Source organism: Humulus lupulus, chromosome 2 (assembly GCF_963169125.1).
Source record: "Humulus lupulus chromosome 2, drHumLupu1.1, whole genome shotgun sequence".
NCBI classification, from domain to species: domain Eukaryota; kingdom Viridiplantae; phylum Streptophyta; class Magnoliopsida; order Rosales; family Cannabaceae; genus Humulus; species Humulus lupulus.
In genome coordinates this window covers 32352364-32368276 of record NC_084794.1, presented here as the reverse complement: position 1 = coordinate 32368276, position 15913 = coordinate 32352364, and the positions used below count along the sequence as shown (strand labels likewise).

General features: G+C 32.0%; 2 protein-coding genes across 2 annotated transcripts; one reads left to right on the top strand and one right to left on the bottom strand.

The window, feature by feature from the left end:
- Positions 1-1594: 1594 nt before the first annotated feature.
- Positions 1595-2574, bottom strand: LOC133814112 (glutathione S-transferase T3-like). Its single transcript, XM_062247112.1, has 2 exons — positions 2284-2574; positions 1595-2107 (listed from the first exon to the last, which is right to left on the bottom strand). Exons 1-2 carry the CDS (start codon positions 2572-2574, stop codon positions 1595-1597), a joined length of 804 nt encoding a protein of 267 aa, XP_062103096.1.
- A 472-nt stretch (positions 2575-3046) lies between these two features.
- On the top strand, positions 3047-3580 carry LOC133814111 (uncharacterized). The gene has a single exon (XM_062247111.1). The coding sequence runs from the start codon at positions 3047-3049 to the stop codon at positions 3578-3580; it is 534 nt and encodes a 177-aa protein (XP_062103095.1).
- Positions 3581-15913: the final 12333 nt, after the last annotated feature.

The window sequence follows — 15913 nt, the reverse complement described above, 5'->3', positions numbered from 1 at the left end:
CGATAAATACTCTCACTCAATTATACTACAAAATCTCCAATATGTAAGTATGAGCTAGTCCGTAGGGTAAGTTGGTAACGAACAAATCAAAAGACTTAAATAATACAATTAGCAGAATATTAATCACTCAAAGAATTAAGATTGAATTGACCTATGGTCAACGTTGTGATATGATTAGATTAGATTATAATGTTACTTACTTATCTTATCAATAATCAATATCGGTCCAGTCCAATGTAACAAAATACATCTGATCTTATCTACTTGGTCGATGTCCTGGATATGACATCACACCATATGTGTAAGTAGATCTTATCGTAGATTACCCAATCAGTATAAATCCAGTGTACTAATTTAATCTTAGGACTACAAAATGCTTTTGAACATATAATTACAATTATAATCAACTGTGACTGAGTCACTATAATTGTAACTATACATATGTTCGAGATTTTATAAATGTTTATATTAATAATAATTAATCATGTAATAAAACATGTAAACAACCCAATTTGATTGAACGAAATAATTTCTACTACTTTATTAATAGTGAATGAATTACATAAGAAATATGGTTTTATAAGGGCATAAAACCTAACATATAGAGTACTAAATATATACAATTTTAAATTACAGAGGGCACCAAGTCTATATTTTGATAAAACACAGGACACTAAATCTGTATTTTGATAAAACGGAGAGTACCAAATGATTATTTACCCTAAAATATATCAATAAAATAAAATTATAAGGTTGATGTGGCAATGGACACTTGGATCGGGAATAAATTCTACCTACTTAACTAGGGAGGATTTCATACGTTAGGGCATCTGCAATGTAACAACATTTTGCTGTATTTGGTGCAGAAATCTCTCCAAGGTAACATTATAATAAACTGTATTTTGATGTGTTTGCTACAGTACACATCATATATATCGTGTATTGTAGCACACGGTATTGTCTTTTTTTTTTATTATTTTATTATATATAATTATTATTATATATATTTATATTATTATTTATATATATATTTATATTATTATATATATAATTTAGAATTTAGTTTATTATGTGGAGATTAAATTGTATATACCACAAATTATGTTTTTAATTATAATTTAAATAAACATTATTGAATATTTGTATTTTTTTTAATATTACACAATACAAACATTACAAATTTAAAGACACACTAAAAAAATTAAAATTGAACACATTAAACATCGCATTCTCATTATAATCAATAGTACACATTCTCAACATTCACAATCACATTACAATTTTTTTAATATTAATCATAGTAATGCATACGAAACATACTCAAAATTATACAATAAAACATTATAAACTTAAATCATAGTCAATGTTACACAATAAAAACATTACAAACTTAAACAAGCATTGAAAAATTAAAATTAAACACGCCAAAATCAAACGGAAAGCAATAACATAGAAATGAACCTTATGAGATACAAAGACAACAATTCAATAATGTGGAAAATTATTCCCTGTTCCGCCAAGATAGTCAAAATATGGACTATAATCTTGTTAGTCATTTTCAGATCTTTCACCTCGATCTTCAGATCGTTGCCCTTCATCTTGAGCACTTTGTCCTTGATATTGAGATGCTCAATATTGTGATCCCTGATATTGAGATCCTTCTCCTTGTTCTCCAACTTCGGATGTTCGTGCTCTTTCTCTGTAAATTCTTCTTTTTTTCGCTTTGAATGTACTGGCAAAACTCCGGATCGGGTATAGAATCCAAATCCGTGAATAAAATTTTATCTTCAGCCTTTCTTTTATGACGTTCATTTCTATCTGTGTTACTCTTTTCAATAACTTGAACGAGTTTTTTACTTTGTTCCATTAGTTTGTTAAATTGATCATCGCCTAATTGTTTTGCCTTTGCTTTTTTCACACCGATAGGTCTTTCAGTTGAATTAGTAATGATTTCTTCATTATTTATATTAAGATCAAATGAACTCATACTGGTGGACGCTGACATCGGAGAATCGAAATTGTGAGATGATGATTTGGACGAAGTAAAATTAGGACCATCTTGTTGGAATCTACTTGGTGCATTGATGTTGTCATCACTTGTAAATTTCTGAATGTGTTTGAGGATGGGCCACACATGATCAAATTTGAAGCCTCTGCTATATTTTTTTCTTAGGCTAATAACATCTTCGCTTGATTTAACTATTAAAACATAAATAAAATAATGGTGTCAATAAAATTTAAAAACAACTTAGTAACAATAAGTAAATTATAACAAACACTTACAATATCTTCTTGTGAAGCACCACTTGGATTTTTATTTTGGATTTGGTTGATGCATCCCCTTAATTTTTCAACTGCACCAATAATGGTAGTCATTCGAGTTTGCAAAGATCTTCTTGGTCGAGGTTGATTACTAAATTTCCCATTCTTGTGGTACTCTGATTCAACTCTTGCCCAAAAACTGTTACCTGATTGGTTTCTTCCTATGATTGGATCTTGAGAAATGTCAATATATACATGGCACAAGTGCATATCTTCCTCAAGTGAGTATGAAGCAGTGCGACTGGAAGACATTTTGGAAGAAAATGTAGTTGTTTTGAAAATATGTTGAAGAGATGTGATCAGTTTGAATGAGTCGTGTGGAAGAGGTAATCTGTTTGAATGATTAGTGTGGGATTATATAGGGATGAAAAAGCTGCATAAGATTTGATTTCTTATCTTTTGATTTTGGATTCAGAAGATAAGATGTGATTTGACAACACAATGCAACGGTTGAGATTGTGGTCAATTTATTTCAGCAGCCAAGATTAATCCGTGAGATTTCTTATCTTCTGATTTTGGATTCAGAAGATAAGATGTGATTTGACAACACAATACAACGGTTGAGATTGTGGTCAATTTATTTCAGCGGCCAAGATTAATCCGTGAGATTTCTTATCTTCTGATTTTGGATTCAGAAGATAAGGATATTTACACTATAAAACATGGATATCACACATGATATAGGGTACACCAAAAAATATATACAGTTTAACTTTGATAAAATATGAATTCTTATCCTGGTAGTTCATCTTATTTATCATCGTCTTCTTCAGATGATGACTATTATGATGATATAGAAATGCAAGTAGTAGGTCAAATTACTGCAAACAACAATTTTTGCGTTGCTCAACACCAAAAAAACAAAGGCTCACGTCGAGGATTGATTCCTGGTCATATAGTTATCCACCGTGACCAGGAAAGTGTTGATCGCAATCTCTTCAATGACTATTTTGCAGAGAATCCTCGATTTACCGATTTGATGTTTCGCCGAAGATTTCGAATGGGTCGTCCTTTATTCCTTCATATTTTGGATGCTATACAAAGACATGACAATTACTTCATCCAGCGAAGGGATGGAATGGGTAAACTCGGGTTATTAGGTTTGCAAAAAGTAACAGTTGTATTTCGAATGTTGGCGTATGGTGTACCAGCAGATGCTACCGATGAATACATCAAAATAGGAGAATCTACAACTATAGAAAGCTTGAAGCGATTTTTTCGTGCTGTTGTCAAGGTGTTTGGAGCCCGCTTTCTCTGATTACCTAACACTGATGATGTTGCAAGACTACTCCACATTGGTGAGCGTCGAGGTTTTCCAGGAATGTTGGGAAGTTTAGATTGTATGCATTGGAAATGAAAAAATTGCCCAACTGCTTGGGGAGGACAATATGTCGGTCATAGTGGGTCCCCAACTATTATTCTTGAAGTTGTAGCTAACTATGATCTCTAGATATGGCATGCATATTTTGGTTTTCCGGGATCTAATAATGACATTAATGTGCTGGAGGCATCCCATCTTTTTGCTAATCTTGCTTAAGGTATTGCTCCACCTGCTAATTATGTTATTAAAGGAAAAGAGTATAATATGGGTTATTATTTAACTAATGGTATATATCCAAAATGGTCTACTCTTGTTCAAAGTATTCATGATCCACGTCATCCAAAAAAGAAATTATTTGCAATGAAACAAGAAGCATGTAGAAAAGATGTGAAACGTGCATTTGGAGTACTGCAGTCTAGATTTGCAATTATTGCTGGATCGGTACGTCTTTGGAATAAAAAAGTATTACATGATATAATGACTTCATGTATTATTATGCATAATATGATAATTGAAGATGAATGTAACACCCCAAGTTGCTAATAAGGTTTAGGACCTTGATTAGCGTGCCTGGAGGGCAATAAGTGAATTAGTATGCTAATAAATGAATTTAAATGAATATGTGATTAGAATGCATGTTTAGGTGGTATAAATATGCATGTGGGCCCCGTTTGATAGGGGTAAATTGGTAATTTTAGCCCGTTGAGGGCATAAATGTGATAATTGTATTATGTGATTTGTACCACATGAGTGTGGTGATAATAATGAGATGCACGTGTCGAGACGGTCCTAGAGAGCTAAATAACTCAAAAGTCACAACGGGATTTCACACCCGGCTTGGGAGGAGCCTAGGGGTACTTTGGGGAATTTCGTGAGTTGAGTTGAGAATTTGTGGTTAATGGTTATTGGTGATTAGGTAACCTGAGTAACCATTAGTAACTGCTGAGAGTAACAAGTTTAGATGGAAAATGGTAGAATTGTAATATAAGTGAAAGGACAAGAGTGCCCTTGAGGTTTAGTTAGGAGAGGATAACCATGAGAGGATAGGATAGTAATTTGACAGGGATATAGATTACTTCAGCTGAAGGAAAAAGGGGATACGTACTACACTTAGTCATATGGTTTGTTTATGTTGAAATTGGAAGAAACCTAGAGGAAAAGAGAAGAAAAGGAAGAAAGGAAGGGAGTTGGGAATTCTGAGATTTAGGAGAGGAGTTAAGGTGATTTGAAGTAATTGAAGCCAAACAAGAATCACGATTTTTTCTGAGGTAAGAATTGCTCCTATTTTATTGAATTTTAAGCTTGATTTTAGAAAGTAAGAATGGAAATTTAAGGATAGTTATGGCTGGTTTTGTGGGAATTCAGCTTGATAGTCAAGAGGAGTTGGTCTAAAGCTGGGATTGGAGGAAGCTCAAGTTGAATTCTTGATTGAGGTAAGAGTACTAAAAATGTTTGAATTCTTATAACTGTTATGGTTTAAGAGTCTAGGGGTCTGGTTTACACTTCTTTCAAGTTTTGGTATAAGTGTTTGAAATCTGAAACTCAAGTGTGAATTTTAGGTGTGATTGTGTGTTTGAGCTTGTTGGTGGTGTTTATAGGTTGTTAGATGGTTTATTTGGGGTTTTGGATTAATTTTGAGGTTTGGGTATGCATTGGGGTTGAATTGGGAGTGTTTTGGCTCGGGGAAAATGCAGAGGAAAACCCAGATTTCTGGGTTCGCGAAGGAGCGTCGCGGCCCTATTCTTGGGCGCCGCGGCGCGAGGCTGCTTCAGGATAGGGGAAGGCTTTCTGACTTGTTGGGCACCGCGGCCCTCTAGGGCAGCGCCACGGCGCTAGGCTATTTGTCAAAACATGGAATTTTGCAATTTTGGGCTTTTGCTCCGGGGGTTCGGGGGATGTTTCCGATGAATTGTTTTAGGAATTTGGGGATTCCGAGAGTGTGGGATTGGTCCCGGGAAGTGGTTTTTGATTGGTTAGTATTAAATGATGTTTTATATGTGTTATGACTAGGTCTCCGGAGAGGCTCGGGTTAGAGGACCATGCTCGCGGCCTTGGTGCATCGGAAAGCTCGGGATACAGGTAAGAAAACCACTGTTCCCATAGAGCTTGTATGCAGGGCTGAGCCCAATATGTCTGAATTGCAGGGCGTAGCCCTTTGATTGAATTTTAGTATTCAGTATATGTTTGTTATGCTATGAATGAGATTAGATGAATGTTCGCTGAGAGCCGAGAACGGCGCAGGCCGAGGTCGGCAGGGACCGGGAACGGCGTTGGGCACGTTGAGTGCTAGGCCGAGTACGGCAAGGGGCCGGGAGCAGCGTTGAGCACGTGGAGTGCGAGTTGCCAGGGTGAGACCCTATAGGATACCTGGGATATCCTCACGGTGTGGACCGCGAACCCAGGGCCTGGTAAAGCGCCTGGGACGGCGTGGCCGTATGTGTGTAGCCTATTGGTGGCCTGATTATATGCTAAGTGTTTGTTATGTATATGTTAACTGCTTGTGAGGGTTTTCTTGCTGGGCTTCGGCTCACGGGTGCTCTGTGGTGCAGGTAAGGGCAAGGGGAAAGTCAATCAACCATGATTACGGAGAGCGTGAAGCAACGTGTACATGTTTGGCCTGCCTGGCTGCCACGACCAGTGGTTTTGGGAGATGGTTGTACTAAAACTTAGATTTTGTCGTCTAGTCGACTTAAATTTGTAAATTATATGTTGTAAATATTTCTAAACAGTTTCTTGGGATCCCAAGTGTCAACTACTCAATGATTTATAGTAAATGTAATTATTTTCAAAGTTTGTTTCGCTGTTTATGATTTAATCACACTTTTGACTTAAAAACCTCGATTAGCGAGTTGAATGCACGTTTAAAAACTCACTTAGTAACGGCTCTAAGGAAGTAGGGCGTTATAATGAACGTGATATTAATGCATCAATTGAAGAGCGAGTCGAAGTGCCAAGTCAAGAAGTTCAGATGGTAGAAGATGATAATGCTCGGTTTCAAGGATTTCTTACTAGACATAGAAAAATCAAGGATAAGGAGGCTCACATTGAGCTTTGAAATGCATTAATTGAGCACTTGTGGGACGAATATGGTAACTCACAAAATTAAAATATATATTTTCAAGTGTGTCTTTTAGGTTTAATTTAATCTAATGTAATGTAATCTTTTTTTCCCATAGAATGTAATATTTTTTTCTCTAGTGATGTAATCTTTATGTTACTACATGCAATATGATCTTTTAATTTATCGAGTTTTAATTATTTATATAGTATTATTGTCATGTAATTAATGAGTAGTTTTATTTAAAACATTAATTAGATATAATAATTGTGATGATTTTGATAAATTAATATAATAATAAAAAGAATATTCAATTTATTTAAAAAAATAATATAATAATAAAGAATTTTTTTTTTTTTTTTTGTAGTTTTTAGTGTTGTGGTTTGGAGTGAAAATAGTTTTTGACACCAAATTTGATGTTGGTGTGATACCAAATTTGGTGTCAAGGTTCCAACCGGTAAATACTAGTCAATGAAGCTATGTCACCTTTTCTCTACCCCTATTAATAGACTGTAACTATCACTTTTGTGTCAGTTCATATTTCCCTTCCCGCGGTGCTCCTCAGTCGTTGATTACTTTAAAGGCTACGATTAAACCATACAAACAACACTTGAGCCGTTAGATTTTTTTTTTTCATATGGACAACTAAGATGAATGGACGACATGTGTCCCATTGCCGTATTAAGCGGGACTAAATCACGCCCCCATGGCATACATCTCTTATATATAAAAAGTGTGTAGATAACGTAGATTCTTACTTTTAACAATATTTTATTTTATTTTCAATTAACTTTAACGAATTCTTATATTTAACAGAATATTCTTATATTTAATAGTAGATTGTAAACTCGACCTAAAATTAAATAAATAAATAATTAAACAAATTAAAATAAGATATTTTTGAGATATTTTACAATGATAATTATTTAAAAATAATAAAAACATATATTTTATAACTTAAATAAAATTTAATTAAACTTAATATTATATTAAACATATAATATATAATATTTTGTTGTCACTGCCAAATTTAAAAACTAGAACAAATATATACTTAAACAAAAATAAATAAATAAATTAATTAATTAAAATATGATATTTTTAAGATAGTTTATGATAATTTAAATACTTAAAATCATATTTATTTAAAAATAATAAAGACATACATATATCATTTTTTTATCTTATAAATTTGTGTGATAGTTTATTTTTTATCAAGTGGTTGAAACTCTTTTTCTTTATCAAATTCACCAAAGGACATATCGCAAGATATATTAGAAACTAAAAATAGTTGATGCATATATATTACTGTCTACACCATGACTTTTTCTATTCTTATTTTATTTCTATTATTAATTTCTTATTAAATATTATTGTATTTTATATATATGTCATGTAGTCATGTAAATATATATTTATGTCAACGTTATGTTTAGATGTCATATATATAGAGATTATTGATATAAATATTTATATATACTCTAGAACTATAATTTATTCTATTATATATATATATATTTTTTTAAAGTAATTTTTATTAAAATTATAGATAATGTTTAAAACTTTGAAACTAAATAAACGTGCATTGTACGCTGCTTCTACCTAATATCTCTTATATATAATAAGTGTGTAGATAATGGAAATTCTTGGTTTTAACGGTTTTTTAATTTTTTTTAATGTTAACTTTAACGGAATATTCTTATATTTAACAGAATATTCTTATATTTAACGGTAGTTTGTAAACACTTAAACTTAAATAAAATAAAATAAATAATTAAAAAAATTAAAATAAGATATTTTACAATGATAATTGTTTAAAAATAATAAATAATTAAACAAATTAAAATATGATATTTATGAGATATTTTACAATGATAATTATTTAAAAATAATAAATAATTAAATAAATTAAAATATGATATTTTTTAGATATTTTACAATAATAATTATTTAAAAATAACAAAATCATATGTTTTATAAGTTAAATAAAATTTAATTAAACTTAAACTCGCTTATTAGAATAATAATATAATTTAATGTCAATTAGCAACAATTTTTTTTTTAAAAAACTAGCGAAGAAACTTAAATTTAAAATACATTTTATAATATTTAATATTCATTAAACATATAATATATAATCTCTTGTTGTCACTCCCAAATTTAAAAATTAGAACAAACATAAAATTGAACAAAAATAAATAATTTATTTAATTAAAATATAATATTTATTTGACATTATTATAAATTTAATAAAAATAATTAATAAATTCTACACATAAAACTAAGCAAACGTACATAATGCATATTATTTGTATCTAGTATATATATATATATATATATATATATATCACCTCATCAATTACAATCGTCACAAGTGGAACTCTAGTTATTTACACTTGCTTGATCTCGATTTTTAATTGAACAATGATGAGCAACACCAATTAACTTACCCATGCATGCTCACAATTTAATAATAGTTAATTAGTTGAGGATAAGCATGGGCATCTATCTTTATTACTATCTAGCATTGAGTTAGGACTAACCTATATATATATATATATATTTATATATGACTTGTCTTATTAATGAAAAAAATCTATGAAAGGTATGCAGTACTATGAGAGGCATAGAGATAGGTGTACATTAGAGAGAATGACTATATAATTATTGTAAATAAATTCTTCTAGGTCAGTTTTGGAGAGCATGATAATAAAGAATTAGCTAGATCGAATAACTTCTAATTCTATATATATATTTTTTGAAATTATATATATAACAAATTAAAAAGACTAATCCAACTATTAAATACAATAAATTAATCTCATCGAAAAACTTAACATAATTTATTCTTGTATCTTCACATATAATATTGGTGAGACAAAAAAAATTATTTTTGTATCTATAATTTATTTTTTACAATTGAGTAATGATATATGCACTCAGTACGACGTAATTTTAAACAATAAATCTCAATTTAGATATACACTGCGACGTAGATTTTAACAAAACATCTCAATATAAATATAAGTAATTAGTAGAAAAAACGGATAGTGATGTTTAAGTACATATATATCATTATATTAACACATCTTTCTCACGAACTGAGTATATTAATGTGATCTTATATATTTTTTTTAAATTAACTAGAAAATATATACAGTGATCGTGTATGGAGGAAAAAATTAGAAGTATCAAGACAATGTATCTATATTTATGAGCTAAAACCATACAATAGACTATGAAAAATCACAAGAGTCAAACCACTCGACTCGACCATATGATATTAAGTTAAATCAAACATATATGTTATATGATATTTTCTCATTCGTACGGACTTGAAACCAACCAGATAGAAAACATGAAAAGAACAATGGCCGGAAGCTTTCGAACCTATTTATTTTGTCGTGAGGTGATTAAAGGGATAAGTACGTACTATAAATATATTAATTATATATCTTGTCTTGATCGAGTTCGTGTGCATGGTTGAGAAAGTATTTGATTCAGTTCGATTATTATTGTCACGTAATCAGTGAGTAGTATTATAAGCAATAATTAGAAGCTTAGAATTATTTCATCAACTAAAATCCAAAAATATAACATAGATAATTTCACCCCAACTCTGGATTTAAAATCATTGCATTATTGTTGTGTAGCAAGTGAGGACAGAGATGAAAACAAATCCGGAAGAGTAGCTAGCTAGCTAGGGTTCTGATAAGAGTCAAAATAAATACAATTAATTGTGGTCGATAATATTCACTTTTCACACAAGCACTACCTTATGACACGTTTCGTACTCAAATTGTCATATCTTATCTACAAGGCAAGATGCTCTACATTTGGACTTGTAAACTTTAGAAATGAGAAATGAAAACATACATATAGATACTATTTCATTCAATTATAATATTTAATATTTCATTACTCTTTTTGGAGAAATTCGAATTTAGAACCTGCTTATCATGAGGCTAAACTTATAGTCACCAATGCCATTATTAATTTAATTATTTCTTAAATTATTTTATTAATTACTTATTTATATATCAATTTCTTTATGTACTTCATCGTTATATACTAAATCATTTAAATCACCCTAAACAACTCTTATTTAAAAATACTATAAACAGTATTTTACTTTATAACAAAACAAAAAAGGGCAATATTATTTCAGATTAACAAAATACTGCACATAATGTTTGAGATGATAAAAATACCCATACTCCAATCAAGATTACAAAAATACCACAAAACAATAACAATTTCTAAAACAACAACAAATTATATCAAAGGCAGTTTTCAAATATATGACTTTATTTTAATAAAATCTTGCATTAATATTAGCTGTTAATTTTTTCCCACTTTTCTGGGAATCTAATAATCACAAAAAATCATGGGATTTTATTTCCAAACTTCTAAAATACAAATCTCATATCACCATAAAGATTCAAAAATCAATTCATTTCAAAACAAAGGACATCTTTCAAAGTTTGCTCCAAAGCTCATCGTCCAATCTATCTTCACCAACTCTGACCACATCCGATCTTCACCGACACTTCCAATCAAGACTCCAACCACGTCTTCAACATCACAAACCTCATTCTCTAATCGTGATCAATTCTTGGAGGATTCCATCAACCTCGAATGATGCCATACTAGACAGCAACCTCCTGCCATTGTGCATTCCTACCTTTAGCAACATTTCCTCTTCTTCTCTAGTGTTTCTAAATTGGAATGTAACTCTGATGTCTCTATAGCAACATTCGAGCCACGTTTACTTTGGATCTCTTCTGAATCACGATTGGTACACCTAAAAAATCAAAATCAGGTAACACCATCAATCAAATTAAATTGTAACAAACAATGAAAATTTCATGAAGAACAATCATCAAGCAATTAAGACATGTTTCTTATATCTAAAAATTGAGTTTGAAGTATGTTGAATCTGCATACTCTGAACAAAAATGAATGAAACACTACTCATTATTAAATAGGTAGTCAGTTACCTATGTACATTATGCTTTTAAAATAAAATAATAAATCAGTAACGCAATGTTGTATGGTAAGGGTAACTAGTTACCAATATTGTTACCTATTACAATAGAGCACAACATAAAAAGTGAAACTAAAGATTGATAATCCTCACTGGTTACCTATCACTTTACCACACAAAAAAAAAAAAAACTCAATATAAGTAACCAGTTACATTTCAGGTTACCTCCACGTCAAGGGAAAAAAATGGAATGCATCGTTTTTGTAACTTATTGTTTGTCTTGAAACCAATTTAGTACCTTGGTGTTGAATGTAGGAAAACACATATACATGAACTTGCTTATTATCAAACAATAAAATAGAGAATAAGTAAATTACTCAGAATTTAATCAAACATAAATAGAAAATCCTAGAACATGCATCTATTGAAATTAAATAATAAAATAGAGAAAAAGTAAATTACTTACTTATCTAAGCGGAATTAATGAGACTCCACCATTTCACTTCTCTATCATTTTGTCATTTTCTTATTGTTAAGAATTGCCAAGAACAAAAACATAAATGCAACCACAATCTTTCTCGCCATTCTTTGATCAAGTCTAACATTCTCAACACATGAGATAGCGATCTAGAAGAGAAGAAGAAAAGATTGTGGCTAGAAGAGTGTAATTATAGGGTTTTCTTTAACTGAACACTTACCAAAAACTTGTCTTTTGAAAACCCTAGCTATAACATTCTATTTATAAACACATCTATGAGCTTATTTTCTTAATTAAATTAAATGTAAAATAAAATGAAATCATGGCCGGCCCGCACTATGTGGGTTGGGCTCATGATGCATGTCTTAAATTTAAGACCCAATGGACTCAAATTCAAGATCGTTTTATTTATACATTTTTATAATTAATTAATTAAATGATTAAATCCTTATTCAAATTAATTATTTATAATTTGAAACTTGATTTAATATTATTTATTAATATTAACACCAATTTGTCATTATTAATAAATATGTCCAATATTTTACAATAACTCTCTTCTTTTCTCTAATTTATAATATTCATGTAAATATTACAAAATTGACCTAGTCAATTCAATATTCTAAATCGATAATTAAATCAATTAGTTGAGACATGTAGACTTGATTTAATCAAAGAAAATGTGGGGACCACAGATCCATGAATAAAAGCTAGAATAAGTTCTCGTGAGTTTATTTATAGAATTAATCATCTCACAACTTATTAATTCCTCGTGACTCCACTATAGGCTCAAAATTAGAATCTTGAAGTCATAGAATGTATTTTCACTAATGTAAATACATTACCCATTGTTATAATCATTATTGTTAGTCAATCCTCTATCAGTGACCAACTAATGAGTCGGGAGAATTTTACCGTTTTATTCCTCATTGATATTTTATCATTAACTCCCACTAAGTTCCTTATAAATGATTAATTTCGTAAACTTAATTACAGAAATGAGTACTCAATCATTTAATCATTTGAACTAAGCTATAAGGAAATCGTCTTTCAACTTCTATTATGGAAACTATAGATTTCATATCTATGATAAATACTCTAATTCAATTATACCATTGAATCTCCAAGATGTAAGTATATGATATTTCATAGGGTAAGCTTTTAACGAGCAAGTCAAGAGATTCAGATAATATAATTAATAGAAATATTATCACTCAAAATTGAGATCGACTTGACCTATGATCAACGTCGTGGCGCTGATTAGATTTGATAATAACGACACTTACTTATTGATCAATAATCAATGTCGGTCCAAGATGTTTGAATCTTGATTTCGGCATCCTAAATTATTCAGAATTTTTTGAAAATTTGTGGGAGTTCCCATGTATATACATTATACATCATCATATAAAAAGTTTTAAGTTGGAGCTTATCCATGTACCGAAAATACTAAATATACTTATAAATAGTGATTAAAAACAATCACTAGTGACTCAAATCTAAGTATTTCTGGTCAGCTGTTTTGTCTTTTGACATGGGTTATTATGTAGGGATTTGTTGTTGAAGTTTTTGAGTGTTGGTGTTGCTTTGTCTAAGGTTTGTACGTGGAAGTTCTTTTCAAGATTGTGTATGTGAAGAATAATGTGTTCTAGGATGGCGTCCACTAGTTCCTTAATGCAGGACATAGAGGCCCAATATGCAAAGATTAGACTAGAGGAAGAGGAAAACGGAGGAATCTCGTATGATAATGTGGAGGAAAATGATGGAATAGATGCCTGATGTTGCTTAGTAAGGAAATTCTCAACTGAAGGGATTATAGACTTCACCATCATGCAAGATGAGTTGGCTGCTTTGTGGCATCCAAGGAGAGGAATGCACGTTAAAGAAATACATAATAATCTGTATCTTTTCCAGTTCTACCATGAAATTGATATTGAGCGTGTGATTAAAGGGAGCATGAGGATGTTTGATAGAAAGCAGTTGATATTTACAAGACTTAAAGAAGGAAAAGTCTCGAGAAATGTCCATCTGAATAAACTTGATATATGGGTTCAAGTGTTTGATGTGCAACCGGGTTTTATGTCAGAAAGAGTGGCTAGGGATGTGGGAAATAACATTTGAGAGTTCATTGAATCAGATATCCGTGTGACTCTTAATATTGATATCCCACTGAGGAGAAGGTTGAAGATCAGGAAAAATGGTAGTGACTGGTTCTGGGTATCGTTTAAGTATGAGAAAGCCCCTGTGTTTTGTTTTATTTGTGGACTCATTGGTCATTCAGAAGGTTTCTGTTAGAAGATCTTTGATAGACCTGTAGAGCTAGTAGAGAAGTCGTATGGAGCTTGGATGAGAGCTCAACCTCACCGGAATAAACAACTAATTGGGTCATGGTGGCTGAGGTCGAGGGTGGCGGTACAAAGGACGGTGCCAGGAAGGTGTGGGAATGTTAACTGCATGTCGAATATGGGAAGTGGCACTATTCATGTAACGCCCTGGTTACCCCAGAACAGTTACGGTGAACGGTGGACCGGAAATTTGACTCGCTACCCGAGTCCTTTGGTCAAAAATGTGCTCTACGTGTAATTAACAGGTTAAGGTATAAAACCAGTAAAAAGGAAATGGAGATTTTCATGACAAATTGCTCTGCAGAGCTAAATAAAACATTTACAAGTTGTTCTCAGTACAAAATGGTCACTACTGTTTAAAATTTACAATCCCGCCGACCTAAGCGGCAAAAATAGGGTAAACCCCCTAGTTCCTCTGAGAACTCCTTGGCCGTGGTGGTCAAGCGGCCGCATATGTACACATCACCACATCAGCTCTCCACTCAAGGCTAGGTGAGCTTCTCTTTCCCTTTACCTGCACCACATAGCACCCATGAGCCATAGCCCAGCAAGAAAACATAACACTTTGCATAAACATTATCAAATGATTATCATTATAATCACACTGAGCATAAAGCTTTCAAACAAATGAGTGAACATCACATGAGGTTCCGATAAACCATACTGAGTGATTGTCAAGCATGTCACTATTTCAAATGGGAGAGTGGCTGCTAGGTAAGCCACTAGCCTCCAAGCGCTTATTTCATTCATCGACCCTCGGGGTCGGTCTGGCATTAATGCTCTTTGAGCCATTCAATGCTAATAGTTGATTAGATCCAATCTTTGTTGGCTTGCGTTACACGCTAAGGCCGTCCTGACTAATGAGTCAGCGCAGTGTGACCAGTGCCCAATACCACTGCTGAACCTGACTAATAAGTCACAGCTTCACAGTTGATACTATCACCTTTGCCAAATCTGACTAATGAGTTAGTACCATGCGTAAGTGAGCAACATATGCTAAACATTATTTATTCAATCCAAGTCCATATTAACACAACCAACATGCCTCATGAATCTCCATGCATGTCACACTTGGGGTGCATTTTTCTTACCTCTGGTTCAAGCTAGAATGAGTAAAAGAACGACCCTTGAGAACGATCAACCTTTAGATTCCTTAGCGGTTACCTAATCATAACCAATTATACTCCATTAATAAAATAAATTAATAAATGGTTCACAATCTAAAATCACACTCCCGGGATCAATCCCCCACTCTTGGGATGCTTAAAATACTCAAACGGGGCAAAGGAACCAAACCCCGAACCTTAAGGATCATTCCGAGCCCTTAAATGTGCTTGCTGAAAAATGGACTAGCGATGCAGCCCCATCAGAAGGGGCTGCAGCCCTGTGAGTGGCGCTGCAG